Raw genomic sequence first — 27949 nt, 5'->3', positions numbered from 1 at the left:
CCCACCCCCAGCCCCCCTCCCCTCCCCCCTGCTGGGCAATGAGGAAAACAGGAGTGAGTGAAGAGCTGTGATGTGGCTGGTTGGGGGGAGGCTGCCCCATCCCAGAGGGGTTGACCTCAGCCAGGGAGGAATGTGCAGGAGGCGGAGGGCTGGGGCGGAGTGGGTGGGGGCAGGGCCACAGCCAGAGGCCCAGGGTTCCTGGTGGCCCCTCCTTCAACCCCTCCACCTCAGCTCTGAAATGGCCCTCAGAAGGGAAGGGGAACGGGCAAGGAAGGGAGGAGCTGATCTTTCCAAAAAGGTGGGCCAGGGGTCCCCTGGGAGTGTGGAGGCCAGGCCGGGGGCGGGTGGGCAAGTGCCTCAACAGACCCTTTCCCAGGAGATCCCCTGGGGTGGGTGGTCAAGTGTCTCTGGGAAGTTCGGCCTCGGTTAGTTTCTCGCCAGGCCCACTTTTTACTGCCTCTGCCCCCCATGCCTAAGCAGGCAGGGAGCTTCTCCTTATACCCACGTGGCCAGAACGGGAAAGCTGGAGCCACCAGCCTTGATGGCTAAAGCAGGTGTGAGTTGGGAGCCAGCGTGACCCAGCCCAGGCTGGGCACTGGGAGGGTTGGCTGCAGCCTTCCTCGGATGGATGGTCTATAGTCCAGGCAGGGTGCAGGGTGCAGGCTCAGCTGGTGATGAGGGGTAGGCAGGTGCTGGGACTTGGCACAGCAATCCAGGTACTTCCAGAAGGAAAAAGCAAGGCCTTGGCAGGCTGTGCCCCTGACAAGCAGCACCAGGACAAGAACCGGAGAGGCCTTTACCCACAGATGCCCTGGCAAAGGGTGGAGGCCCAGGAGCCTGGGATGACGCTAGGGGAGGGGTGCAGGAAGGAGTAAGGACCCCAGCTGCCTCCCCTGGTTTGTCTCATTCTGTGGAGACATAGGCCCTGGCTGCCTGTTTCCAGAATCCTTGAGGACTTCCAGGGCCCACTGTGACCCACAGCCAATGACCTTTCTCCGGGAGTGCTGTCTCCATGAGGTCCCTACCCAGGGCCTGGCATACACTTGGACCTGGGCCTGAGAAACAGACAGGACACCTTGTGGGAGACAGACAAGTTGAGCTGCCACCCCTAGGGATCCCCCTTTCTGCTCCAGGGAAAGGACACATCTGGTGGAAGGCAATGCAAAGGGCTCAGGTGGCCCAGGGACAGCCCGGTTGCCTTGGCTGGGGGTTGAGTCCCAGGGTGTCGGGAAGATGGTGGCGGATTCTAGTCCCATTTCTCAGTATGGTCACAGGGCTAGGGGTAGGGGGGGAAGGTGGGATGAAACAGAGGCTGGGACCCTGGGCCTGAAGAACGAAAAGCAGTGGAGGCAGGTAGGGGGCACAGCAGGGGTGGATGGGGACCTCAAAGGCACTTGCTGATCTTGGCTGCTTGGGTGGAAAATTATAAACAGCCCAAGAATTTTGTTTGCTTGCCTGGGGCCAGGGGAGGCTGCCCAGGTTCAAGGCAAGAGAGCCTGGGAAGAGGGACAGGCCGCATCCTGGAAGCCCAGGAGCTCAGGCAGGGGTGCATCCCTCTACTCCCCCTCCTGAAGGCCCCTGGTCCTCCCACTGACCCCTACCCTTCTCTGCCAGCCAGCCAGCCAGCCAGCCGGGCCAGGCACACTAAGTCCTGAGGCTCAGGAAAGAGGCAGGCATGGCCCCACCCTGGCTGGGCACAGATACTTCTCCTCCAGGGGACTTGGCAGGAGATGGGCAGCAGAACTATGTGCACTTGAAGTGGCTATACAGCTTCCCTTGCTGATCCTCGAGGAGCTGCTGACCAGCCTTAGGGACGTTGCAGGAGGATGCCTTTTAGGGGGATTGAGGAGTGGAAGCCCATCCTCCAGCCCTGGCATGTTCACCTCAGTGAACCTGAGGTCCCCACTAGGCCATTGTCAACATTTAGCCCCTCCAAAGAAGTACCCCTGGCAGTACAGTGTGCGTCCACCAGAATCAGCCTTAAGCCAAGCCCCCAGACCCTTCCCAACTGAGGTGCTGAGGTGTAGGAGCCCCGTCCTATCTGTGACAGAGGCCCCTTTAGGTACCTAGCTCTGTGGTTGGTGGGGCGGTTCCTCCCACCTTCAACAGAGAAGAAAGACTGGAGTCACAGAGCTCGCATCGAGGGCCCCTCACCTCCCTTCAGGACAGGGCATCTGGATGGGCCCGCACCCCGCAGTGCACAATAAGACTTCCTGGGCTTCCCGGATCTGCCGACTACTCTCTGCCTGCCCCTCTGGTCCTCCTCTCCCTGGAGCTGGTGGGAGTCTCTATTACTTTTCCCTCCTTTGCCTTGACTGGCAGCCCCACTTCCAGGACTGCTGCTTGGGCCCTATTACCCTGAGGACTGACAGCGGAGGGGTCGCCCCTACTCGCGCCTCCCTGGTGCCCGCTCCACTCCAGCTGGGCCGTCATCTCCAGCCGTCCCGGCTGCCTGCCCAGTCACCCGATCTGCCTGCCCCACCCCGTCAACTTGACAGCGTGTGTAGGGCGGTGGCTGGCTTGGTGGGGGCGGGAGCTGCTCCTTAAAGGAGCCGTCCGAGGGTGCCCTGAGGCCCCTAGGCTTCTCCCCTTCTCCAGGGTGAAAGGGGCTAGGGTGGGGGAGGTGCTGCTGCCGGAAAGCTTGGTTAGACTGTGGGAAGGCAGCCAGGTGTTTTCTGGCATCACAGACTTCACGGGCCCAGAAGAGGCAACGGCAAGGGTCAGTGGAGGGCAGGAGGGAGGTGGGAGTCCCAGCCTGGGAGGGGGCCAGGAGCTACAGAGCTGGGCAGGGGCACGGGGGGAGCGGTCTGAAACATGCCTCAGCAGCTGTGCCCCTTGCTTTATTACACCCCACAACCTTGTCCCACACAAGGGCTCCTGTGCCCGGCACCTGCCTGGCCAGCCTCCGGGAAGGACGATGGGCATCGCAGCCAGAGCCTGGCCCCATCTGAAGTGCAGGGAAGGGCTCTGGCTCAGAGAGGTGGAGGGGCTCAAAGGTGGGGAAACCCTCAGGGCGAGGGCAGGGGTGAGAGGGCTCAGGGAAGGGGAAGGGCAGCTCCTCCAGCTGGGGGGAGAGGCTTCCTCAGGCCCTTGGCTTGCCCCACTTGATTTCTCTTGGGTCTGAAGTCTGAGCTCACAGAATTTCTATGTGTGACCAGCCCTTTCCACCCTTTGGGATGAGGAGAGAGAGAGGCCAGCTCGAGCTGGGGCTGTTGGACCTGAGTGGCAGGAGCCCTCGTCAGAGCTGAGGCTTCTGCCCAGAGCTTGAGTCTCCTGGACAGCACTTCTCCTTCTGGAAAACGGGTTGAAGCAGTGATTGGCTGACACCGCAGTTGTTTTTGCTCACCTGCATGTCCAGAGACATGCATATACTCACCTGTGCACACACATTTGCACGTGCATACATTGTGAGACACATAGGTACACAGTGCACATCACACAGATGTACACACTGCATAGACATGCATACAATGCCGTGTGACCGCGTGCACATGCCACATATCTACATGTGTAATAAACACATATGCCATATGGCCTCACAGAGATGTACACCTGTGTGGGCATACACACTACACATGCACGTGCAATACAGATATACAAAGGGACCCTCAGAAACATTCACTCACAGACACCCACACCGTTGGCTCCAGCCCCAAAGGTGCCTCTGTTTCTCCGTGGGTCTGTGGGTACACAGCCAACTCTACAGGCCTGACTCCCTCCTGTTGCTTTCACTCCCTGTGACGGGCTTGTTTTGCTCTTTGCACCTCCCGCCCTCTAAAACACCAATCTGAGTCTTTGTTGGCACTCTGCCCCTCCTGCATGGGACCTTGTCTGTGTCCCCCAGTGTCCCCAGCCCAAGTCCCAGGCTGGCATGAAGTAGGTGCACAGAGTGTGTGAATTAATGTCTGTGAGTGTGTATACAGGAGGGTGGGTTACTGGGGAGGGTGACGTGGTAGTGGTGGAGGAACTGGTGCCTGCCAGTACCGGGGTGACCCTGAGGGTGTGCCCAGCGTGGGTGTGTCTGTGATTGTGGCCAGGCAGGGCACCCTCCAAGGGAGGGGAGGGTTCGGAAGTGGAATGCCACCCCCTAGCCTCTTTCCCCCAGGGGCTGTAATCTGATCCCTGGGGACTCCCCCTAGCCTCCCGCCCTTGTCCTTGCTGCTACTCCTTCTTTTCCAGATCCCGGGGCAGAGTCCAGGGCGGCTCAAGTCTCCTCCTCAAACGCCTGCTGAACCCTGAGCGCCCTGAGCCGGGATGGGGCAGGCGGAGGCTGCCGCCATGATCCCAGGCCTGGTCCTGCTCTGGATAGCAGTGCTGGGGGGTGCCTCCCCCAGCCCTCCACGCCTTCGGCTCTCCTTCCAAGGTAGGTGCACCTGGTATGCAGGAAAGCCCAGCTTAGGGTGGGCAGGAAAGGGGCCCAGTGTGGGTGGGGGGCATTGTGTTTGCTGCCACCCATGTGTGTACCACCTGACTCAGTTTGGATTGGGCGCACTCTCAGGCTATCTTCAGTTAACCCTTTCCTGGCCTCAGTCTCCAACCTCTCTGCCCACATTCTCCTCATGCTTTCCCAGAAAGACTGCTTCTGTCCCCATGGCAACAAATCTGGCCTCTGTCCCATCCCTTACCCCCAAAGAAGTTGAGGTATGGGGGCCATTAGAGCCCCCTTCCCACACCTCCTACACAGGAGGGTCATCACTAGGCAGTGGCGTCACACTGAGCTCCAGCTGGTGGTAGGGTGGCAGAGAACCCTCAGTCTGACTTGGGGGGTGGGGTTCCAGCTTTCCCTACATGCCTAGCCTCCCCAGAACCCTGGCCTCCCAGTGTGCCCACCTGGAGACACTTCTTGTCCACACATGCCCAAGGAGCTCAATCTTCTTCCCCTGGGGGTGAGGGTTGGCTGCACTGCCCACCCTGGAAGCTTCACACCTGGGTGGGCCTGCCTTCATGTGTAAACCCATATGCGTGTAAATTCATATGTGTGTGGGCCGACCGTGGCATATGAAAGAGACAACAGGCAGGGCGTGGGGGGAGCTCCAGCAGCAAATCCTCAGTGGTGCCCCCACCCCACAGAGCTCCAGCAGCGGCATGGTCTCCGGACCTTCAGGCTGGCGAGGACCTGCTGTTACGAAGCTTTGCTAGTGGATGAGGAGCGTGGACGCCTGTTCGTGGGTGCCGAGAACCACGTGGCCTCCCTCAGTCTGGACAACATCAGCAAGCGGGCCAAGAAGGTGCCAGGGATCCCCAGCCTCTGCGATGCCCAGGGCAAGAGCCCTGGGACCCCACTCCAGACTGCCTGGAGATACCTAGGGGAATGGGTCCCCTGAGTGGACAACTGCAACATACAGAGTATCCAAAGTCGCTGACCTGTATTTCCCCTCCCCCCCAACCTCCCATAGCTAGCCTGGCCGGCCCCTGTGGAATGGCGAGAGGAGTGCAACTGGGCAGGGAAGGACATTGGTGTGAGTGTTGGCTGCCCGGGGTAGGAGCGGGGAGGGTCATCCCCTCACTCTATAGAGAAGGCAGTGCTAAAACAGAGGCCTGCCTGTTCTGGCTGGGATGGGGGCAGGGAGGTTGAGGTGGCTGAAGTCTGGAGGTAGTGAGTCAGGGGGTGTTCATGTAATTCTTCTTGGGGGCCCGTGAATCACAGGGAACAACGCAGGCCTATGCTTCCTCATGTACCCATTCTGGGGAAGGTGGGCTGGGCTGGTCACCAACAGCACTCAGGTCCCTGTAGCTCATGTTGGTAGTTGCCAGGGCTGATGCAGAAGAAAGGAAGGGGTGGGGGTGCCACTGGTGAGCTGGGACCCCTTAAGGCTGCCTTCCTGCCCCTGCCTCATTGCCCCTGCCCCTGTCTGCCCACTAGACTGAGTGCATGAACTTCGTGAAGGTACTGCATGCCTACAACCACACCCACTTGCTGGCCTGTGGCACAGGAGCCTTCCACCCCACCTGTGTATATGTGGAGGTGGGCCACCGGCTGGAGGTAAGGACAGATTCAGGCAGAGAGGGAGGTCGGGAGAGTCAAGAAGGGCCTGGCAGTCACAACTGCCCCCACCTACCAGGAGCCCATGCTCCGGCTGGACCTTCAGAAGCTGGAGGACGGCAAGGGCAAGAGTCCGTATGACCCCAGGCATCAGGCAGCCTCCGTGTTGGTGGGTGAGTCCAAAGGCTGGGACCCCAACAAACTCCTGGAGCCCCTAAGAGATTCTACAGCGGTTCTCAACCTGTGGGTCGCGACCCCTTTGGGGGTCGAACGACCCTTTCACAGGGGTCGCCGGGTACTCATATGTGGGCTTATCTGCATGTGGGATTGGAGACGGATAGAGGAGCGGTGTCTTGGTTCCTGAGACCATCGAAAATATGTGTTTTCCGATGGTCTTAGGCGACCCCTGTGAAAGGTTGAGAACCGCTGCTCTAGAACTTTGCAAAGTCCCAAGACACTCCTAGAGCCCCAGGGATCCTCTATAGCCTCACTGACTCCCCAAGAGCCCCCAGGACTTCACAGCTCCCTCCCCCTAGAGCCTTCAGCTTGGCTGAGCAGCCCTTGCCCTGTCTACAGGGGAAGAGCTATACTCGGGGGTGGCTGCAGACCTCATGGGCCGGGACTTCACCATCTTCCGCAGCCTGGGCCAGCGTCCGAGTCTCCGAACAGAACCACATGATTCCCGCTGGCTCAACGGTGAAAGGCTGGTGGGGCTGGCGGGAGGTGGCCCTTATCCTCAATAAGGCAGGGGCTGAGTAATGTCCATAAAAGAAGTGACCAAGGGGTGCAGCCAGGTCTCACCAAGTGCTACCATGTGTCAGGCCTTGTGCTAGGCACTGGGGTGGCAGGGCAGATGACATACGCCTTTTGTGAGTTCACAGGCCTCCTAACAAATATATATGATCAATTTCAATGGCCATGAGACCAATGAGAGAATAGAGAGGGGAAAAGGTGGTGGTGGTGGGAAGGCTGGGGGAAAGAAGCCATTCTGCTGAGTGATGTGAGCTAATTCCCAAAGCACAGCAGGACTGAGGGAAAAACATTCCAGGCAGAGGGAAAAACTAGTGCAAAGGCTCTGGGTCAGGAACAAGCCAAGGAACGGATTCATGTTGGCAGCAATGATAAGGGGCCCGGACTGTCAGGGGACAGGGTATTTCTTCTAAGAGTGATGGCACCCAGTCGAGTATTTGAAACGAGTGGGGGCATCTGCTTCCTGTTAGAAAGGAAGATTCTTGAGTGAAGTTAAAACCGGATACCCCATCTCCCTCCTTTCTTGGCCCACAGGCATAGGGAACTGTCAGGGGCAAGGTGAGAGGGCTGTACCTGGATGAGGCTCCTTCCTTCTGTGTGCCCAAGTTGCCATGGTCTCTGCTGCCCTCTCGTGGCTGCTTCTTGACTCTCGGGCCCTGAGCTTTCGGAGTCTGTTCAGCGGACTGCCATCTGAACTTGGTCCTAGAGGCTGGGTAGTCAGTCAGCTGCTGCCCATGGGGCTGTTGTGAGGAAGAGGAGGCAGCACCTGGGTCTCATGTGGAGTAGGGGTGGGGAGGATGCCAGGACCCCGCTGATACCACGCTTCCTGCTGTGGCCAGAGCCCAAGTTCGTCAAGGTCTTTTGGATTCCTGAGAGTGAGAACCCAGATGATGACAAGATCTACTTCTTCTTCCGTGAGCTGGCAGTGGAGGCTGCACCGGCACTGGGACGCCTGTCAGTGTCCCGCGTTGGTCAGATCTGCCGGGTGAGGAGACCCTGGACCACATCTGTTGACCCTGACCTGCCCTTTTGCCCTTAGAGGCCTCACCCTCATCCCCTCCTATTGACCCTGCAGAACGATGTGGGTGGGCAGCGCAGCCTGGTCAACAAGTGGACCACTTTCCTGAAGGCACGGCTGGTGTGCTCCGTGCCAGGCATGGAGGGCGACACACACTTCAACCAGCTTCGTGAGTACCAGGAGTAGAGAGTGGGGTTGGGGGAGGGAGTGCAGGGGCACAAACCCTGGAGCCTGGCTGGCCTGTGGGGCTGGTGCTCTCCCCCAACTAGGCCCCTTCCCTGCAGAGGATGTATTCCTGCTGTCCTCGAGGGACCGCTGGACCCCACTGCTCTACGCTATCTTCTCTACTTCCAGGTGAGGGTTGGGAGGTAGCCGGGTGGTGCCGGTTGGGCTCTGCTGGGCCCTTTACTACACTTGCATCTTTGCCTGCAGTGGCATCTTCCGGGGTTCCGCAGTGTGCGTGTACAGCATGAATGATGTGCGCCGGGCCTTTCTTGGACCCTTTGCACACAAAGAGGGGCCCATGCACCAGTGGGTGTCCTACCAGGGTCGTGTCCCCTACCCCCGGCCTGGCATGGTACGTAGCCCAGGGACCCCCACCACAACCCATTGAAAGCCTCAGGGGTGGAGAACTTGGCCAGGGTTTTTTTGGGTAAATATGGTTTCTTCTTTTTGCTACGGGTGGAAGAAACGTCGCCTTCATCAGACAGGACTCCTCAGGGGAAGGCCACGTTTCCTCCTCAGACTCCCAAGGGCAAGGCTGGGTTTCCTCTCTCAGATTCCTAGGGCAGGTCTCTGTCCAATACACCCACCCACATACATATACACTCCAGGTTCCCAGAGTGCCGTGGAGGGCTGCCCAGCAGGCCCTCATACCCACATCCCTGTTGGCCTCCTTCCTATCCCCCAGTGTCCCAGCAAGACCTTTGGGACCTTCAGTTCCACCAAGGATTTTCCTGATGACGTCATCCAGTTTGCCCGGAACCACCCCCTCATGTACAATTCAATCCTGCCTGTGGGGGGGCGCCCTCTCTTCCTACAAGTGGGTGCCGGGTACACCTTCACCCAGATCGCTGCAGACCGCGTAGCAGCAGCTGATGGACACTACGACGTCCTCTTCATTGGCACAGGTCAGGGCCCTGCCAGAACCACCCATCCGACCCAGTCGAGGCTCTTGGGCTTGTTAGTGGAAGCGCCCCATATTCAGTCCTTTCTCCGGGCCCTTGCCTGGGCTGTGCCCCCATCTCCTTCTGGATGCTGCTCTGATGGCTCCGACCACATTCTCCACCGACCCAACCATGTTGAGGGTAGAAGCCTCTGAGGTGAAGAGACCCCTGGCCTTAGCTATCAAGGAACACAAGAAGTCACTCACCCCTTCTCATCCCTGCAGATGCTGGCACCGTGCTGAAGGTGATCTCGGTCCCTAAGGGCAGCCAGCCTCATGCTGAGGGGCTGCTCCTGGAGGAGCTGCATGTGTTTGAGGTGAGGCCTAATCCCCCCTCCCCTTCCTGTCACCTGGGGTTCTCCCACTCCACTCAGCCCTAATCCCAGTGCCCCTTCTCTCTCAGGACTCTGCCGCTGTCACCAGCATGCAAATCTCCTCCAAGAGGGTAAGTGATCAGAAGTCTTAGGGGTACAATGGACCGAGCGGGTGCCTGGGCGCCGCTACCTCCATGCAGCCCTTGGTAGTTTGAAACCCGGGATTTGAGTATAGGCTCTGCCTTCACTAGACTGTGTGACCTGAGACCTCAGTGTTCCCATCTGTCAAGTGGGGAAGGGATCCCTGACTGATGGGAGGCGGGCACAGAGCCGCCCTCAGTCAGCCCGGAGCCCCTCGTGCCCCCTAGCACCAGCTGTACGTAGCCTCACGGAGCGCGGTGGCCCAGATCCCGTTGCACCGCTGCGCTGCCCACGGCCGCGCCTGCGCCGAATGCTGCCTGGCGCGTGACCCCTACTGCGCCTGGGACGGGGCCACGTGCACACGCTTCCAGCCCAGTGCCAAGAGGTGGGCAGGGTTGCGGCGGGCCGCTGGGAGGGAGTCCCTGGCTAAAAGAAGAAGGGCTCAAGAAGGCTCCAACTTTCCCCCCAGGCGGTTCCGGAGGCAAGACATAAAGAACGGCGACCCCAGAACGCTGTGCTCTGGGGGTGAGTGCCCCAGCTGCCCCTATCTCTCAGCCCTTGAAGACGCCCCACCCCGCCCTGCCTGGCCTGAATCTGACATTCATGTCCTTTGCCCCCAGACTCATCACATCCCGCACTGCTGGAGCGGAAGGTGTTAGGTGTGGAGGGCGGCAGTGCCTTCCTGGAGTGTGAGCCTCGCTCGCTGCAGGCACATGTGGAGTGGACCTTCCAGCGCGCAGGGGAGGCAGCCGGCACCCCGGTGAGCCTGGTGGTGGTGGGGACCTCCCAACCATGCCCTTGTCAGGCTCCCTACATCCAGGAGAGGCTCCGCCCTGACTAATGAGGCCCTGACCTCCCCGGGTCTAGATGAGGTCTAGCCCCGCCCAGTGAGGCTCCGCCCACCCTGATCCATTTCTTCCTGTTTGGTGCCTTACCTGCACTCTTCCTGGTGAGGCTCGTTCAGGATAATTAGGTTCCTGACCACCCCTCTCCTGCAACACACACGCACGCACGCACGCACGCGCACACACACACATCGGATTTCCACTTGAAGACCATGTCTCCCCTTGCACCCAAGCTTCCAATGTGCACATGCGCGCCACTCAGCCACCGTTGACCCTTTTCTCTACTGTCCCACGGTGGCTCCCGGTAGCGGTGCTCCCGACCTTGCCGCCGCGCCTCACTCTGGCCCGGCCTGCAGGTGCTGGCGGAGGAGCGCGCCGAGCGCACTACGCGGGGGCTGCTGTTGCGCGACCTGCGACGCGGGGACTCAGGCTCATACCTGTGCACAGCGGTGGAGCAGGGCTTTTCGCAGCCGCTGCGTCGCCTGGTGCTGCACGTGCTGAGTGTTGTGCAGGCCGAAAGGCTGGCCCGGACTGAGGAGGCTGCACCGGTAGCGCCACCGGGCCCCAAGCTCTGGTACCGGGACTTCCTACAGCTGGTGGAGCCCGGTGGTGGTGGCGTAAGCTCCCTGCGAATGTGTCGACCGCAGCCCGCGCCGCGCCCACCGCCTCCTGAGTCGCGGAGAAAGGGTCGTAACCGGCGGACGCATGCCCCAGAGCCGCGCGCTGAGCGGGGGCCACGTAGCGCAGCGCACTGGTGACTCGGCAGTCCCCACGCCGGGGGGCTGGGGAGATGAGACGACTGGCGGGAGAGGGACGGACAGACCCTGGGAAACAGACAGCTAGTGGGCGGGCACAAAGCGGTCCCCGGCCAACCGAGACACCGCCGGACAGGCTCTGGCCGTAGGGTAGACGCCAGCTTATTTATTAACAGTGGATAACCCTTGAATGTAGCCCCGGGAGGGGCAGCCCAGGCCGGGCACAGGGTCCGGCTGTTCGGGAAGAGGCCAAGAAGCAGGGATTCATAGCAACGACCTGGACGGGAGAGGTGCCAGGAGTCCCCACCCTGGGAAAAGGACCTCCTCCTTGGGCAATGAGCAGAAAGCTGTGAACAGGCTGGGCTTGTGGGGGTGGGGTGGGGCAGGCCGACTGTACTAATGCAATAAACACATTATCAGCTGAAGTTGGAATGGCCCCAGCAGACAACCACTGGTCCTAGGTCTTGCTGTGTGGCCTTGGTTACCTTCCTAGCAGTTTCAGGGCCTCAGTTTCTTCTAAGGATGCTGTGGTGAGGATTAAAGGTGGTTACCATGTGACTGAGTGGATTCTATAGGGCCTGTGGGGATATTGACATGCACAGTATATTCTGAATAATATAATTTCTGGGCTAAGTGCTATGAATAAAATTGGGTGATGTGGAAAAGAATTTGAGCAGAAGGCCTCACTGAGGGGATGACATTTGAGCTAAATAACGAGCCAGCTAGGGGAATATCTGGGGACAGAGCATCCCAGGAGGGAAGAGCCAGTGCCAAGTTTCTGAGGTGGGCACAAGCTTGCTGTGTTTGAGGAACGTCAAGGAAGCCAGTATAATACACTGGAGTAATGGATTTGGGATATTTTAGGAGGCAGAAACGCATCGTCTCACTTTGTCCTATTTGGGAAGGAGGGACACGGCCTAACAACAGGGTGGGCCCAAGCTGGACCACTTCCTCCATTCAAGGGTAAGTGGTCCATGCATCCTTATACGACCTCTGTGACCTGTGGATAGAGGAAGGAAGATCAAAACTGCATTGTGCCAAGTGTTTCAGACATGTAGTTGTATTTCCATTCTCACACATACTATGCCAGGGAGGAATCATTGTTACTCCGATTTACAGATGAGAAAACAGGTTAGAGAGGGGGCAATTCTTTACACAACGTTGTAGGCTTAATAATAAAAGTTATCATCCTTCAACCTAGGTCCACCCACTGACCAGCATGGGTGCATGCATATGTGGGGGTGTCTACCCCCTTTTTAGGGCTCTCTGAGCCCTGGTGGCACTGGGCACTGATTGTCCATCACCCTTAATCCATGATGCTAACAGGTCAAATGATGGGTGCTTACCCTACATTTGCTTGGATGACCCAGCTATGGGTAAGGGTCTTGGAGGGTGGAGGAGTGGAGATGCACAGGGCCCCCTTGAATGTCTTGGCTGCCACGTGGGGTATTGCTGGAGGTGCCCCTGCGGTGGCTTATCTGGATGAAGACACAGGCCCATGTATATAGGGGAGTGGTGGGGGTCCCCAGGAAAGCCCTTGGGCACATGCACTAGTGGAGGTGTGCACTTGCCTGGGCTCCATCACTAGGTTAATAGTCCACACTGGCCCATGTGGGTTACTCTGTCCCTTTCCATGGCTGAGAGCTGTCTTCCCTAAATATAGCCCAGTAGGCTGAGCTCAGGTCTATTTTAGGCCTAGGCTGGGAGGTGGCCAGGCCTTCCTCAGGCTCTTAGAGGAGCCACTGCTGCCTCCATTGTCCTGCTACTGGGTGCTGACATCGCGTTCCCTGACAGCCCACCCCAATCATGACTGAAGAGACCCAAGAAGGTAGGGGATGACTGAAGGAGGGCAAGGCCCCAAAATTATGACCACGGAGAAACCTACCCTGTTCCACTGACCCCACTTCCTTAACTAGTTGTCAGTCATAATGTCCCAGCTCAAGTAATGGGACCTGCCCCCTGTGCATGGAGGGAAGGCCTACCATGCCTGGAACCCCTTCTCATCTCAGGTTCTGCCTGTTTCCCCTGCTAGGGACAGCAGGAGGGGTTGAGGGAGCTACCCAGCTGGGGGAGGGTGAATTTAGGCTGTGCCTAAGTGGGTGTGGGTTGGGCAGCTGCCTGGCTGGTTCAGCTCTTACTTCAGGGAGGAAGCTGGGATTGGGGATGAGCAGGGGTTCCAGGGAGCATTTGGGCGCATGGCCCAGAGACTGGGAGGGGATAGGCTTCTGACTTCCTCCAACTTGGGCTAAGTGTCCCCAGTTGGCTAAAGGTTGGGTTCCCTTGGTTGGCCAGACTAACTGCAAGTAGACTTTGGTGGCCCCTCATCTAACTGTCCCACCACATACAAGAAGTATGGAGGCGCAGGAAGCTCCAGGTCCAGCTGCTCCCAGCTCCAGCCTGGCCCAGCTGGTCAACTCCCCCCATCACATTTTCAATATTTTATACTGGATGGGAAGGAGGGAAACCCCAGGTTGGGGGGGGATGTTATCTCCTTTTGGGGTCTTAACAGTGACATTTACTGTGTTTCCCCTGGTAACAAACAGAATCCAAATTCAATTAACAAAGTGGGGGGGAAGAGCACAGCCAAGTACAGAGGGAATTTATTTATTTATTTATTTTTTAAAGATTTTTATTGGGGAATTGGGGGGGGGAACAGTGCTGGGGAATTGGGGGAGGGGAACAGACAAGTTGCTGTCATTTTGTTCTTCAGTCTAGTTGTGGCACTGACCCAAGTTGGCACCATCATTGCGCTCTTCCTGGGCGAGGCAGATCAGTCGCCAGCTTCTGGACGGCCACTCACTGCAGCTGCTGGCCGCTCACGCTGGCTGCTGGCTACACACGGTAGCCCATGGCAACCCACTGCCACAGGGACTGCAGCCCACGCCGTCGCCGGCGACTCACAGCAGCTCAGCTCCAGGTTGAGCTGTTGTTCAGCATCTTAGCTGTAGAGGGCAGTGTCACTGGCCCTCATATGTGGGATCCGAACCGGGGCCCTCTGGCGTCCCAAGCGAGTTCTTAACCATCGCACCACTCGGCCGGCCCCAGAGGGAATTTAATATGACCCCCAATGCATCACCCAGAAAGTCTACTCGCCCTTGCCCCTATAAGATGTCCCTTCAATGCCCCCCACTTTGTGATCTAGTTTCCAGCTAGGCATCTGGAGGTCTTAAGGAGCCAAGATTAAAAAAAAAAAAAAATCAAGTCAAAGAACAACCAGAAGAAAATATAATTTTTAGAAATAGTAAACACTTTGATGGATCTAAAAATCAGCAATAAAAATCACAGTAAAGGTGGCTAACTGGGTGGAGGCTTTGAATGGATAATTAGGAAGCCACATACATATTGATCAGCCCCCCAGGCAGAAACCCAATCAAATGGGTCAAAAAGGCCTTTTCTCAGTTACCAACTTACAAATATATGTGTGCACATGTATGTATATACATTTTTTTCTATGGAGATGCCTAAAGGTGGCAATGTTTACCCTTTTGGGAGCTGCGGGCCACCATTGTGGCAGACAGTTTGAGGATAACTTTTAAAAAGTCCCTGCTTTTTGCTCCAGTAATTCTGCTTCTGGAATCTGTCCACATTAACTGCCGGGAAATTGAAAAACACCTCATTACTCAGTGATGCACATCCTTTTCTAGAAGTTATTGATTTCAAAAGAGAGCTGGAAATAACCTAAATGCTCAGAGGAGTGCCTGAAAGAAGACCTCAGAGGCCTGTGAAAGTCTGATAACAAAGGCGGGTCTCTGTGTTGATTTTGAGTGAAAACAACAGGGTTCACATAGGTACAGCAGTCACACTGAGTGTGTTAAAGAACACAGAGCCAAGGCCAGGAGGGAAAGGCACCACCAGCTAGCATGGTGCTGCTTCTGCTGGGGACAAGGAGAATGCCAGGCTGTGGGTCTGGCCCGATGGCTAATTCCCAGGGTCTACAGGGGAAACTGATAGAAGAGGCAGGAATGAACTTCATGCACTATGGGTTTATTCCTCCAAGGCTGATAAACTCTCCTCTAGAAGTGAGCAGGTAAAGGAATACCTGAAAGTCCTTGAGGTACCTTGAAGGAAACAAACGAGACCAAGTCAGGTGCACCACCTGCTACTGTGGATGAAAACAGGCCTATGGGGTTCCAGGGTTGTCCTGACTCCAACATCAAGGGCCATTCCTGAGTTGGTTTTAGGAGTCCCATGCCTCTTTGTCCTGTCCCCATCTTCTCTGAGCCCCTGCTGCCTCTGGAAGCCACCTAGAAGGGCGGGGGTGACCCACTGGCTGAATCAGCCCCGCGGTGCCCCACAGACACCATGGCACCAATGCTGAGCCCGAGGAACAGGGCATCACTGGCCCCCAACCACGTGCAGGAGGTGAGCCTACACCGGGTGGAGTCCATCAGCGACCTACACAGCGGAGGTAAAGGGACAGGGGAACGGGATGGATGTACTGGGAGAAGAGGAAAGCAGGTACACCCACTGCCCTCCTGATGCCCCATTCACCCCGCAGGCTCACTGCGCCCATACCTAGCCGAGGAGGCTCAGCCATGGGATGGGCTGCTGGGCATCCTGCCGCCGTCGCTGTGCGCCCAGCCTGGCTGCAGCCCTTTGCACAGCCGAGGGGGCTTCCTGCTGCTGCTCGCACTGCTGGTGTTCACCTGCCTGGGGCTTGCCATCCTGGCTGTCTACCTAAGTGGTATGGAGGCGCAGGAAACTAGTGGGAACCAAGGGAAAGGAAGTGGGACCAGGAGGCCTTTCTGCACGTTTGGGAGGAGCAACTGCAGAGGCTGAGGCGGTGAAGTGTGGGGTGGGGGTTCTCGGCACCCTCTGGTCTGGGCTGGATGGAAGGGGGATCGTGGGGTGGCACGGGGTCTGATAATCCCCCATCTTATCCTGCCTGCCTGTCCGCAGTGCTGCAGAGTGAATCCCTACGCATGCTGGCACACACACTACGCACGCAAGAGGAGATGCTACTCAAACTCCGGCTGGCCAGCCTCAGCCAGTTGCGGAGGCTCAACTCCAGTGAGGCCCGAGCACCCAGTTGAGATACTACCTGGACCTGAGGTCTGGGTGTGTGTGTGGGGGGGCAATAAAGTGGCCATTAGCAGGTTTCTCCTCTCCCACTGCTGCTCCACACTACTTTCCTGGTGAGGGTTTTTCATAGGAGCCTCATCTGGCCCCAGAGCTGCTCGCCTCTCCTGGCTTCTTCAGGCCAGGCCTAGCCAAGCCTTCTGGTGCCAAGACCCTGCTTTGGGTGGCCCAAGGTCAGAGGAAGTGATACCAGCCGCTTGGCTCCTCCGGTGGCCTATCAGCACTCTCTGGCTTCCCTCAAATAGCAGGTTCAGAAGTCTAGAAATAGCCACCCCCATCCCAGTCACCCAAACTCTGCCAGGCCTCCCAGTGGGGGTCCAGCCTCAGCTCTCAAGACAGGCTGGGCTGAGTAGGACCATCTGGGGAAGAGACTCTTGGCGGGTAAAGGTGAACTGAAGATGGGGAGACCCAGCTGGGCCCAAGCCTAGGGTGACGGATGGGAAGCGAGGCAGGCAGAAAACACCCAGGATCCAGGTCCACAGAAGGCTGAGTATTCAGTTTACTTATCTCTAATAGTCTTTAAATATCAGTACATAAATCCATTCCCATTCTAGATAGCCTCACCTACCCACCTGTTGTGACATTTGTCCAGACGCCATCCCCCCCGCCCCCAAGGAAGTGGTTCATCCCAGGGGAGCAAGGCCTGAAAAAGGAGAAAAAGGGACAACCCTCCTACTGCCTGTCCCATAGCCCTGGGACAGGCACATATCTGGCCTGGCCTGAGACAGGGCAAGAAGAGGCCATAGGGCTGAGTGCAGGGGCAAAGGGACAGGGTCCCAAGTGGCCTGGCCTCCAGCCACACACACCCATGTCTGTTTTTGGTTTTGTCATTAAAAAAATAAAGCGACAATTTTTGGCACGGACCAGTTGTCGTACTGTCTTCTGTCAAAAATACGGGCAAGGGTGTGGACAGTCTCCTCTTCGGCTGGTCCTGCCTCACAGGACGTCTGCCCTCTTGTCCCGCATGCGGCTGCGTACTTTGGTCCGTGCTTTGAAGGCAGCGGCATTGTACAGGTGCTGAAGTGGGAGCAAAGAGTGATGATCTGGTGAGCTGGGGACGGGGAGGCCCAGCGCTTCTCCTCCCTCCCGCCCCTGCAGAGCTTCAGTCTTCCAGGCGGCAGGAATACCGGGAAAATAAAGGTGCCCAAGGGTGCAAACCTTCTCAAAACGTGAGATCTTGCAGGCCTTCAAGGCAGTGGCATCCAGCACCAGCACAGGGCCCAGGCCAAAGACGTCCCGGAGTAGCTCATTGTTCTGGGGGCAAAGAGAGCAGTGAGCTCAGGCCAGTCGGAAGCAGACAAGCTGGGTGCACCCTCCCTGTAGGCCACTCCACCTGGAGGTGGTGGTGCATGCCCGACCCCAGCACATCCTTGAATGCGGCATAGATCCGGCGCCGAGCCCAGCTGTCCACGTAGAGCACCTCAAGGCCGAAGCGGACTGTCTCTTCTTCACACTCGCCGCCCTGCAGGGTAGAGGGGCCCACAGGACTGGGCTTGGCGGCTGTGCCTGGGGGCACACTCCCACTAGGACACACATTCTCACACGCACCTCGACAAAGTGCAGCACAGCACGGAAAGTAGAACGCTGACGCCGACGGTCAGATTTGGCACGGTACTTGCTGCTGTCGGTGGCCAGAGTGCGCAGCGTACTGCAGAGGGAGTCCATATCCTCGTAAATAAAGTCCTCCTGCAGCGCGGAGTGATGGAGGGTGTGTAAACAGAACCCTGAACTTGGCTGGCTCTCAACATGGGGTTGCCCAAACCCTTCCTTTCACTGAGGATCTCACTTTCTTCTCTGCCTGGCCCCCTTGAGCCCCTTCTTGACCCCTGCCTGGGCCAGACACCCCTGCTCAGGGTCCCCAACATAGCCCCTGGCACCTGAGTCTGTGTTGGGGCTATTTCCACACTATAATGACCTAAGGCTGCCCTGTTTTCTGTGGCATCCCCTGCAACCAGCCTGGGACAGGCAAGTGGCATCAGCAGCCCCCTCACACCTCAAGGTCCCGGGCAAGCTCAAAGAGCAGCGCGATGGTCTCGCCGGCAGCGATCCTCAGGTTCACACTTTCGCTGGACAAGAGCTGGGGCAGCCGGGGCAGCTGCCTGGGGAGGGGCCAAGCTGAGCTACGTGTGGGGGTGGGGGCCTCTTCACCTTCCCCCTCCCACACCCAGGGGTCAGTCGTCCCTACCTGTCAAGGATGTGACTGATATGGGTACTGGGGCAGATGGTGAGTAGCAATGCCCAGGCCTGTAGGGCGGCACAGAACAGGCCATGCAGGCTGGCAGGGGCCACAGGGGCTGTGGGGCCACCCACACTACAGGACCGGCTGAAAACACCTTCCAAGCACGTGAGGCAAGACACCAGGTCCTAGTGGCACAGGGAGGCAGGACAGAGGCTCAGGGGCAGAGCTAGGACCTAGGTGCTCTATTACCTGTGAACAAAGGCTATTTACCTGGACATCGGCAGCAGCCACGTAGCAGCCCAAGCCCAGGGCAGAAGCGCACTGTTGGGAGGAGGGTAAAGCCAGGCCGTGGTCAGAAGGTGAGCCTGGGGGCAGGTGGAACCCACCTCCCTGCTTAGGGATTGGGTGAGGGAAGGGTGTCACAGAGCATGGAACACTCACGTGGAGCCGGGCAGCAGGGCTAGCTGTGCTGTCACTGAGCATGGAGACCAGCAGGGGCTGCAGGCTGTGGAACAGCTCCTCGCCCTTGGGTCCAGGGCCCAGCTGTACACAGAGCAGGCCTAGCACAGCGGCGGCCAGGGCCTGTTCCTCGCCCTTCCCTGCAGAGATGCTTTGCAGTCAGCCCATGCACAAGGGTCACCCAGCCAGTTCAGGTCACCCACATGCCCTGGATCCAACCTTTCTTAAGGCACTTTTCCAAGGCATCGGCCAGTGTAAGGCGGCGCTCCAGCAAGAAATCAGGGAGTAGGCGGGACGCCAGGGCCAGGCGCAAGCTCTCTAGAGCACCTTGCCGGGTCTTGGCACTGAGGGATAAAGCAGAGGGGTCTTGTTGGCCAGCCCTGCCTGAGTCGCAGCTGGCACGGGCTGATTAGGGACATGGGTGTAGGGATTGGGTGGAAGTCAGGGGTACCTCTTATCTGTGAGGCAGTCCACATACTCCTTCACCTTCTCCTCAAGGTCCTCCTGCTGGCCTTGCTCATCCACGGCATCCCCCCCTGCAAGGCCAGCTGGTCAACCCTGTTTCTTGCCCTGGCCCACGGAGCCCCCACTGAGTCCCTGCCAAAATCCCACCCGCTCTCACCAAGGCTGTCCTCTGCCATGGTGCTAAGAAGGCTGGGGCAATCACTGGTGGTGCTGCGGGCCTCACTGGCTGCCTCATCTTCACTGGAACCTGAGTCAGCTTGGGTACTGCTCCGAGCTCCTGGGGATGAGAAAACGGGACCCTTGGCCTGCCTCCATTGATGAGCGATGGCTAGGGATACCACAGGACCGGCCTCATGACACCACAAGACAGAATGCTGCCCCTTTCAGAGATGAGAAAACCGAGGCTGAGGCGGGAGGCAGGGAACAGAGCCAGGAAGCAGGAGAAAGAAAGGGAACGTGGTCTATCTGCTGGATAGCACTGGGCACCAGGCCCAGCCTAGGAAAACCTGGCCGACTTGGTGAACAGACCCTCCTCGAGACCAGAGCCTGCTTCAAGGAGGAGACTGAGAGCCAGATAGAGGCAGAAGGGGCTGCACAGGTCCACCTAGGCCTGTGGGCCAGCCTACGGTGGGGGCACATCCAGGCAGATCCTGGGGAGCTCAGCCACCAGCCTAGACTATGCCCCTAAATGGCCAGGGCAAAAGTCAGGGACCTATATAGAGTCAGACAGACACAGGGTTCAAATCCCAGCTCCACAGCTCAATAGGGGTGCAACCAGGTCAAGTGCCTAGTCTTAAAAGCCTCAATTTCTCTGCAAAACAGAGATGCCAAAGCACCTCTTTCGGGTAGAGCAAGTGAAGACAATGATTAAACAAGTGACTAGTTATGGCTCCTCTGTGGACGAACAAGCTCACCCATCAGCCCAGGGAGCAGAAGCCCAGCTCCTAGTGGAAGTGGGTGGGTGCCCCTAGCTTCAAGCACTCTATCTTCTGAGCTTCCCTTGGTCCATCCCAGGCTTTCAGCCTTGGGTGGATAGACACAAAGGCTCCTCCTGCCCCTGGAAAGTGCAGCAAATGAAGTGGCCCAACTGCATGAGCCCCTAAAGATAGGTTGAACACAGGAAAATGTCAGGATAAGTAGAATTGAACTCTGCTGTGTGTGCCAGGGGCTGGTTTTGACAGGGCAGCTGCTGAAGCAGAGCCCCAGATGGGTTTTGGTCATCAGGCCGGCCCTACTTCTCTGGAACTACATACTCCATGTGCCTGCAGGACAAAGTCCAGCACCTGCACAGGCCTCTGTTCACCACCCAACCAGCCAAAGCAGCCCAGGCTTCCCTCATTTGCTCCACTGCCAGGCTGTTGCACTTGTTCCTTTCCCATGGTGCTCTTTTCTTCACTTCATCAAGACTCACTCAGAAGCCCCAACCTTGAGGCTTTCTTGGTCTAGGGCTGACACCACTCAGTGAACCTGTCCCCCCAGCACGTCCTTTTGGAATGTTGCTACCCTCTTACATGTACCCCCACATAAGCCGCATTAGGGCAGTACCGAGGTCTGAGCTGTACCTAGGAAACATGCCGTCCATGAAAATAAACATACGTGTTTACGGCCCCAGGCCCCAGGCCATTCTTCTGGTCGAGGCTGATAAGCGTCTGAAGACTGCCTCAGGCTCCAGGGACTCTTCCACCCTCTAGGGCCAGGTCTGCCAAGGCCGGAATCCTGCAGCTTCCTTATCGCCCCCTCCCTCAGTTCTCCCCCAAGGCTCCCACCAACTTCCTAGTCCAGTCCAGGAAAGAATCAGGGATTGGGGTAAAGGGTGGGCTTCCTGCTCTGTCCTGCGGGTTTGTACACCACAGCAGGCAACTGGGGCGAAGGAGCAATGGGGAAACCGAGTCCGGGAGGTGCCGGCCCGACTGGGGTCGGGAACGCAGGCAACCGACCAGCGAGCAGCGCGCTCAAGTTAGGCGCACACGTGGCCTCTATCGCCTGAGGCACGTGTCAACCGCGAGGGAGTTGCGGGAAGCGGCGCCAGAATGGTCCAGGCAGGAGTTCCTGCCCAGGACGCTCGGGAACACGGACGAAAACCCACGCAAGGTCCCCCGCTCGCCGTTCATCAGTTGCCCCGTGCCCCCCACTTACCCCCTCTGCGGCGCTGGCCGCCCTTGCGGGGCGCGCTGCCCTTACGGGCACGGGGCATGCCGGGTATCCGGCGCAAGGGGGCGCGGGGTCAGGGACCCGGCGGGCTGGGGCTCCAGACCAGCGAGACGCCGGCCGGTGCGCTGAGCTGAGCCTTGGAAAGACGACGCGAGAAACACGCCGCGCTTGCCACCATCTTCGCGAGGCGCCCCGCCCTGTCAAACCGGTCGAGGGGCCCCGCCCTGCTAGACGGGTCGCCGGGAAGACGAGTTCCTGGCCTTTCGGTTTAGACCCACAGCCACGCGGCAGAAACTACTATTCCCATGGGGCTGCGAGCGTAGATTACAGCGGGCCGGCTGGGCGCAGAGCACCTCGGGAATTGTAGTCTACTCCCGCGACCCGTAAGCCCACGACACTCTAGGTGAACTATGCACCCACAATGCTCTGCGACCTCCCCACCCCCCACAACATACAAGCCCGCAGTCGTTAACTCTGAAGACACCCTCTTGGAGCCGCCCACCACGCAGGACCCACATCTCTGGGCAGTTGCAGCGGGACACTGGCGACAGGATGAGCGTGGGGCTTGGTACAACAGGGGAAACAGCCAAAGCTCAGGCAGTGAAAGAAAAAGTGACTTTATGATGAAAGCAAGGTAGACAACAGCTTAGCAGGTACAGATCTTAGCCAAGATCTTGGGGCCCACCTGCCCTTGGACAGATAGGTGTCTTGTGACCACTCCATAGATTCAGTGATGTGAAGGAACAGAGAGCCCTGGGCTGGCAACTCTAACCATCTGGAATCCTGTCTCTCCCTGGGGCTACTTCCTTGTTAGGAGGGATCAGGTGATTTCAGAGCTCCTCTGGTTTTCAAATCGTGTAAACGCCCCTTCCACTTCCCAGGGATCCCATGGAAAGTAGGGTGTGTGTATGGGAGGACTGGCTAGGCTAAATAGAACAGGAGTGGGATAGAACCCTCCAGGACTGGGAGTGGCAGCAGGAACAAGAGGGTCAGAGCAGGTGACTCCTGGCTTTATGCTGCTTCTTCAGGCCCAGGCTCAGGTCTGGGCTCCTGGCAGGTAGGGCCAGCCCAGCCCCAGTAACAGTGGCAGCTGAAGGACTCCCAAGCTCCAGGGCTGCCATCTGGCTGCAGGTGCAGAAAGGATTCCAGCTGTCCGGGGTCTTGCCGGGCACAGCGTCCATGGCCATGGCACCGCTGGTGACTGCAGGCTATGGCCGCCCTGGTCACGTTGATCACATAGGGGCCCAGGGTGTCCACCAGGTAGTCATGAAGATGCCAGCACTTCTCCTGAGGATAGGGAAGGGATCTGTCAATACTCCTGCTCTATGGCCCTGACATGGTTTCTCCCCAACCCTAGGACCCCAACATGGGCTGTGTGGCAGGCTGGAGGGGGCAATGATCACCTCAGAGCTGGAGATGCTCAGGTCCCCCCAGAGCACCACGCCGGCTGCCCCCAGCGCTGCGCTCACACCAATGGTCTGCACAAGGTCATCCTGGAGGCAGAGAGCTGTTAAGCCAGGGCTGAGCTGGCCAGATCCGTTTGGACCTACCTCCTATCTTCTAGAAACTTTCCAGGCTTATTACCATGATCTGATTCCACCTCTAGAGTAGGGCCCTTTGGCACTGAGCCTCTGAATGGCTTCTCAGGCCCTCCACTCAGAGAATGTCTCCCCTCAGACCATGGCTCCAAGGCTGGGGCTTGCTTTCTCCCTCAAAATCTTTCAAGGCAGAGCTACACCTTGTCAGAAGCTCCAGGACAGGACCACCGCCCTCAAATCCCCCTGAGTAAGGTGTTCCTTTCAGACCTTCCTAGGACAGGGTCAGGTCTCCCCACTAGACATCAACTTTCACTCACCTTAGACAGGAACCTCCCAGAGCTCTGGTATGTGAAGCGGGCATAGGCCAGGACAGGCAGGGGATGTGGGTGCCCAGTAAGGGCCACACGGAAGGCCTCCTCCAGGCGGTATCGGACAAATGTCTGGTGATGAGCAGGCGGCAGCTTTGGTGGGAGGTAGATGCTAGGGAAGAGGGCGCTGGAGGCAGCCCAGAGCCAATCCAGTTGGGTGTTGAGGGCAAGGGTGGCTGAGTGGCAGTGGCCCGTGTAATTGGAAGCCATACCGTGCCAGCCATTGCCACAGGCTGGGAAGTGATAGAAGCCCCAGAGCCCATGGGGCCGCAGTGCCCGGCCCAGGCGCAGTGTGTCTTCCATCAATGCACGGGCTGCCTGTTCAAAGCCAGTACGGGCCTTGTGGAGCTGCTCCTGGGGGTCCAGGTTGGGGAATACCTGCTGTGCCCAAGCCCATGAGGCTTCCTGATAGGCTCGGCGGTGGCCCCAGTTCTGAGCCCAGAGTGGACACCATTCCTCCCAGTCCAGCACTGCCAGACCAGCAAAGCCAGGTCTCAGCCTGTGCTGGATCTGGTAGGCAGCCCGTGCTAGGTGGCGGTCAAGGAGCACAGCCTGGGGGATGCCCCCATTATGAGCTGTGCCCCTGGGCCCAAAGTAGGGATAGAGGCCAAACTGGTTCTTGTAGAAGATGGTGATGTTCTGGCCATGGAAATGCTGGCCATGGTTGGCTGTGATGCCCAGGGCCTCTAGTGGTAGGTGCACACCAAAGCGGGCACTACAGTGTGCTGAGGGTACGTTCCACAGCACGGAGAAGGGGCGTTCAGGGGCCCGAAGCAGGGGCTGGCCACACCCTAGGCACAGGGCTACCCCTAGCACCAGGGCCAGGCTTAGCTGCATGGTCATGCCCCAGGAATGGAAACCTGCAGGAGAGAGGGGTTGTGAGCTCAGAGTCCATGGCCATACCTTCTACACAGCAGGGAAAGCTGGGGAAACTTTCCCACTCTTCCTCACAAGAATGGGGAGTAGGAAAAGCATGGTCCCATAAGGGTCCCACAGGCTTCTCAGAGCAGCCACACCCCAAGCTGGTCTGGGCACCTCTCCCATTTTCCATCTCTGTCATGGCACCATTGTGCCCTGACACCTCCCTCACCCCCAGCTCTCCCAAGTCTCCTTCTTTCCTTTGTCCGTCTTATTTCCTGCCCCAAGAACACTCAGCTCCCACCTTGCCTGGCCTAATTCCTACTCAACACTCAAGTCTCTGCTATGATATCGCCTCCCCTGGGAGGTCTCCTGGATCTCCAGGCGGAGTGAGGAAGACAGCATGGACCCTGCCACTGTATGCCTGCCTTCCTGTCTGTCCCTTCAGGTCAAGATTCTATCTGTCTAGTTCCCCGTTGTCTGTGCCCAGTCCAGGGCCTGGCACACAGTAGGTGCTCAGTGAATGGTGATGAGTAAGCAAACGTGGAAGGGAACAGATACCCTGTCCCTTGGGCCTGGCAGAGTGGGAGGGGCAAAGGGCAGGTAGGTGTCCTTCCATTTATGGCCCGAGGGCCAAAGTGGATTTGGAGGCTCCTGCAGGGGTCAACAAATAAACTGTCATAGCCACACCCAACAGAAGCCTTTATTCAGCCACACCGGCAGCTCTGAGCAAGAGCCATCTCCTGGCCCCACTGACACTCAGGAAATGTGCCCAGGCTACAGCTGCCCCCAGGGGCTAGGGGTTGAAGTATGGCCAGTGGGCTGAGGCTGGGACTGTCCTGGGCAGTCCATTGAACCAGAATGACAGTGCCTTGTTCTCGGTAGCCCTCAGATGTCCTTCTCCATCCAGAATATCGGGCATCCTCTCAGGTCATGGTATTGCGTCTCCAGCAGGTTTTGTGGAAGGGGCCCTGCTGGAGGTCGGGGTGACGTGGTCAATGGCTCAGGCAGCGGAGGAGGTGGCGGCAATGATGGCCCTTTGGGGGCTCTTGGGACGGCTTGGGCAGTCAGGCTAGGGGTCTTCCAGGATGGCTGGGGAGAAGGGGCCCTGGTGAAGGCACTAAGTAAGGTGGTGGGCAGTCGTTGGCTGGTGAAAACCAGGCCCTGCACAGGCTCACCCAGCCGGTAGCCCAGGTGGACATAGAAGTATAGCTGGTCATGGGTGGTGAGGTGTAGCCGGCGGAAGCCCCGGGCTTGAGCAAAGACCTCGAGCCCCTCCATGAGGTGGCGACCAAAGCCACGGCCCCTCAGGGCCCGGGCCACCACCACTGTCTCCACTAGGAGGCTCTGGGGCTGGTCCAGCACCCGAGACAGGCGGGCATGGCCCACCACAATGGGGGCTGCCCCGGGTGTGGGGTGGGGGCTCAGCAGCATCAGGCAGAGGGGGAAGTTGTCTGAGGACTGGCTTAAGGAGTGCAAGCGGGAGGCACGGCTGCGGGGCCACTGCTCATTGATGAGGTCAGCACAGGCATCCAGAAGCTCAGGTCGGCAGTGCACGGGCTCCAGGGTCAGCTCAGCCAGGCAGGGGGCTGGTGTCTCCTCTGGCTGGTGTGCGGGCTCCAGGGTCAGCCCAGCCAGGCAGGGGGCTGGTGTCTCCTCTGGCTGGTGTGCGGGATCCAGGGTCAGCTCAGTCGGGCCAGGACTGAGGGTCATCTCTGGTGGCATGCAGAACGCGGGGTCAGTTCAGCCAGCCTGGGGCTCAGGATCAGCTCTGGCTGGTGTGCAGGATCCAGGGTCAGCTCAGGTGGGCTGGTACTCAGGATCAGCTCCACCCAGTGTGGATGGTCTAGGGGAGGGGTGAACTTGGTTGGGCCAGGGCTCAGAGTCAGCTCCCTCCTACATGTAAGATCCAGGCTCAGCTGAGTTAGGCTGGGAGCCAAGGCCATCTCCTGCTGGGTTGCAGGTGGCTCGGTGCCAGGCTGGGGGTTAAGGCCACGGTCTCCAGGAAGTGGCATCTCCTCAGACCACAGGGTGCTCCTCTTATGGGACACCAGCGATGCTGTGCTGTGCTAGGAGGGAGGACGGGGTTGGGGCAGGGGAGGGCTGACAGAGTGCCATGCATTCTAGAACAGGGGACTGGTGGGCTGCACCTTGTCCCTATACTCACCTGATAGCACAGATGACCTGGAGGAGACCCATCTCCTATCCCTGGGAGAGCTGACTCAGGTGGACGGCAGAGGGATGGGTTCAGGGTGTCCTGCCTCACATGGGATGGAGGCTGAGGACTAAAAGCTGGGGCAGAACCCAGGAGTCCTGGCCCCATCCTACTTTGGCTACAACTTTGTCCTCCCTAGGATAGTTGACCAGCCCAATATCACCATGGCTGGCTGGCCATCGGACAGAACATGCAAACCAGACACCATGAGCCTCTACTTAAACCCACCCAAGGCTCCTTTCAGAGGGTACACAGCTGTCCCCAGGAGCTCCCCTGTTCCTCCTTTCCCTACATTCCAGGTCACCCTTTTTGACCACCTGGGCCATGCCTGCCACTTAACTGATCCTAAGGCACCACTCACCCATCCATTAGGCTGTTTCCCCTCCCTGGACTGCCTTCCCTGCCTGAGGCACAGCCCATGGCCTCCTCCCCAACACTGCCCAGATTAGGACACTTTGATTGGGCATGGACCCAGCCGTCCCCTCAGATGGGCCCCCAGCAGCACCAGCAAGGGGCCCGGCGAACAGTCACACAGCAATGTAGCTTATGCAAGCCTGGTTCCCCACTGGCCTGAGTTTCGTAGTCACCCTAAGATAATGACCACAGCTTCCTTCCTACATCCACAGGGGGTCCAACAGCCACCAGGTTGGGGGCCCAGACCTCCTGCACCCAAACCCCATTGTTTGCCCAGCCCACCCCAAGCCCTGCTGGCAAGGAGGGTCTATGCTGAAGGATTTCTGGAGGTGGGGGTAGGGAGCGGAGGAGGCGCTGGATACCATCATTCTACTCACCTGCTCACCAGAGAGGGTGTCCTGGCTCCCCTTCCCCACCTCCCCAGGAAGGCCCCCTGAACTTGAGGCCAATTCCACACTGGTCAATAACAGGTAGCCCACTCCCCTCACACCACATTACACTCAGAGAGCTATAAGCCCCTCACCTGCAATCAGCCACCTCCGCAGCAGACGCACCCCTTGACCGGGAGGAAGGAAGCCCCAGGATCCGCTTCTAGGCCTGGAACCCCAGGCTTCCCCGTGGGATTAACCCCTTCAGTACCAGCCCAACCCACTTGTGGGCGGGGCTCCTGGGTCCTCAGAAAGAGGAAGCCCTTGCGCCTCGATTTCTCCCTCCCTCCTAGTGGGTCCAAATCGTGGAGTTTTGGGGGTGGGGACTTTGGGAGCTTGACCCTGGGTGGGTGTGGCTCGGCATGCTCTGGGAGGGAACCACAGATACATGGAGGACGTCGGGGCGCGTAGCCACTTGACCGCACGCACGGAGCGGACAGAAACGCGCGAGACAATGAGGATCGACACGCCGCACGTGGGGAGGGAGTGGTACTAACATGCTGAAGCTGGGCTCCAGGATGCTCGGCCTCCTGGCTCCGCACAGGTCGGGATCTCGCTGTCTCTGGCTCAGACTCCTCCGTCCGCCTGCGTTGGCCCCTAGCGGTGCGGCGGACGCACTGCAGCCGTCGGGGTTCGGGGTGCACCGCTCGGCTTTGAGTCTCCAGGCGGCCAGGCTCCGCCCGTGCGTCATAACTGACTCAGACTCAGACGCACTCAGTCTTTGCGCTGTCTTCTCCTCTGCCCCGCCCGCCCGTGCTGAGCCTGGCCCTGCTTCCTACACGTCACAGCTGTGACCCAACGCTGGCTCTGTCTCCCATAGGCTC

The 27949-nt window shown here is 58.6% G+C and overlaps 4 protein-coding genes across 11 annotated transcripts; 2 read left to right on the top strand and 2 right to left on the bottom strand.

Annotated features, from left to right (window-relative positions):
• The first annotated feature begins 208 nt into the window (after nt 1-208).
• On the top strand, nt 209-11639 carry SEMA3B (semaphorin 3B). 4 transcript variants are annotated; one of them, XM_019633762.1, is made up of 18 exons: nt 209-298; nt 4180-4363; nt 5071-5228; nt 5397-5459; nt 5864-5983; nt 6063-6156; nt 6560-6679; nt 7573-7718; nt 7809-7920; nt 8036-8105; nt 8184-8328; nt 8662-8881; nt 9142-9233; nt 9320-9361; nt 9599-9756; nt 9841-9896; nt 9992-10131; nt 10573-11639. In XM_019633762.1, exons 2-18 carry the CDS (start codon nt 4255-4257, stop codon nt 10972-10974), a joined length of 2247 nt encoding a protein of 748 aa, XP_019489307.1. In that variant the 5' UTR covers nt 209-298; nt 4180-4254; the 3' UTR covers nt 10975-11639. The 4 variants fall into 4 exon arrangements, with proteins under 4 accessions (XP_019489307.1, XP_019489318.1, XP_019489311.1 ...); XM_019633773.1 differs by lacking the exon at nt 209-298 and adding an exon at nt 2545-2719; XM_019633766.1 differs by lacking the exon at nt 209-298 and adding an exon at nt 3057-3876.
• A 1054-nt stretch (nt 11640-12693) lies between these two features.
• On the top strand, nt 12694-16418 carry LSMEM2 (leucine rich single-pass membrane protein 2). 2 transcript variants are annotated; one of them, XM_019633806.1, is made up of 4 exons: nt 12694-12799; nt 15269-15379; nt 15470-15655; nt 15871-16418. In XM_019633806.1, exons 1-4 carry the CDS (start codon nt 12778-12780, stop codon nt 16002-16004), a joined length of 453 nt encoding a protein of 150 aa, XP_019489351.1. In that variant the 5' UTR covers nt 12694-12777; the 3' UTR covers nt 16005-16418. The 2 variants fall into 2 exon arrangements, with proteins under 2 accessions (XP_019489351.1, XP_019489361.1); XM_019633816.1 differs by having other exon boundaries at nt 12721-12799; nt 15193-15379.
• A 108-nt stretch (nt 16419-16526) lies between these two features.
• Nucleotides 16527-21531, bottom strand: IFRD2 (interferon related developmental regulator 2). 2 transcript variants are annotated; one of them, XM_019633789.1, is made up of 12 exons: nt 21290-21531; nt 19311-19430; nt 19140-19224; nt 18908-19032; nt 18671-18828; nt 18500-18550; nt 18236-18414; nt 18044-18149; nt 17599-17736; nt 17384-17512; nt 17209-17304; nt 16527-17067 (listed from the first exon to the last, which is right to left on the bottom strand). In XM_019633789.1, the coding sequence occupies exons 1-12, from the start codon at nt 21345-21347 to the stop codon at nt 16987-16989; spliced, it is 1326 nt and encodes a 441-aa protein (XP_019489334.1). In that variant the 5' UTR covers nt 21348-21531; the 3' UTR covers nt 16527-16986. The 2 variants fall into 2 exon arrangements, with proteins under 2 accessions (XP_019489334.1, XP_019489341.1); XM_019633796.1 differs by lacking the exon at nt 18044-18149 and having other exon boundaries at nt 16973-17067.
• Nucleotides 21532-21911: 380 nt separating this feature from the next.
• On the bottom strand, nt 21912-27924 carry HYAL3 (hyaluronidase 3). 3 transcript variants are annotated; one of them, XM_019630430.1, is made up of 5 exons: nt 27623-27924; nt 25247-25914; nt 23160-24070; nt 22708-22797; nt 21912-22591 (listed from the first exon to the last, which is right to left on the bottom strand). In XM_019630430.1, exons 2-5 carry the CDS (start codon nt 25791-25793, stop codon nt 22316-22318), a joined length of 1824 nt encoding a protein of 607 aa, XP_019485975.1. In that variant the 5' UTR covers nt 25794-25914; nt 27623-27924; the 3' UTR covers nt 21912-22315. The 3 variants fall into 3 exon arrangements, with proteins under 3 accessions (XP_019485975.1, XP_019485962.1, XP_019485969.1); XM_019630417.1 differs by lacking the exon at nt 25247-25914; XM_019630424.1 differs by lacking the exons at nt 22708-22797; nt 25247-25914.
• Nucleotides 27925-27949: the final 25 nt, after the last annotated feature.

The sequence above is a fragment of the Hipposideros armiger genome, unplaced genomic scaffold, assembly GCF_001890085.2.
Source record: "Hipposideros armiger isolate ML-2016 unplaced genomic scaffold, ASM189008v1 scaffold_18, whole genome shotgun sequence".
Lineage (NCBI taxonomy): Eukaryota > Metazoa > Chordata > Mammalia > Chiroptera > Hipposideridae > Hipposideros > Hipposideros armiger.
This window is presented reverse-complemented; position numbering and strand designations above follow the sequence as displayed.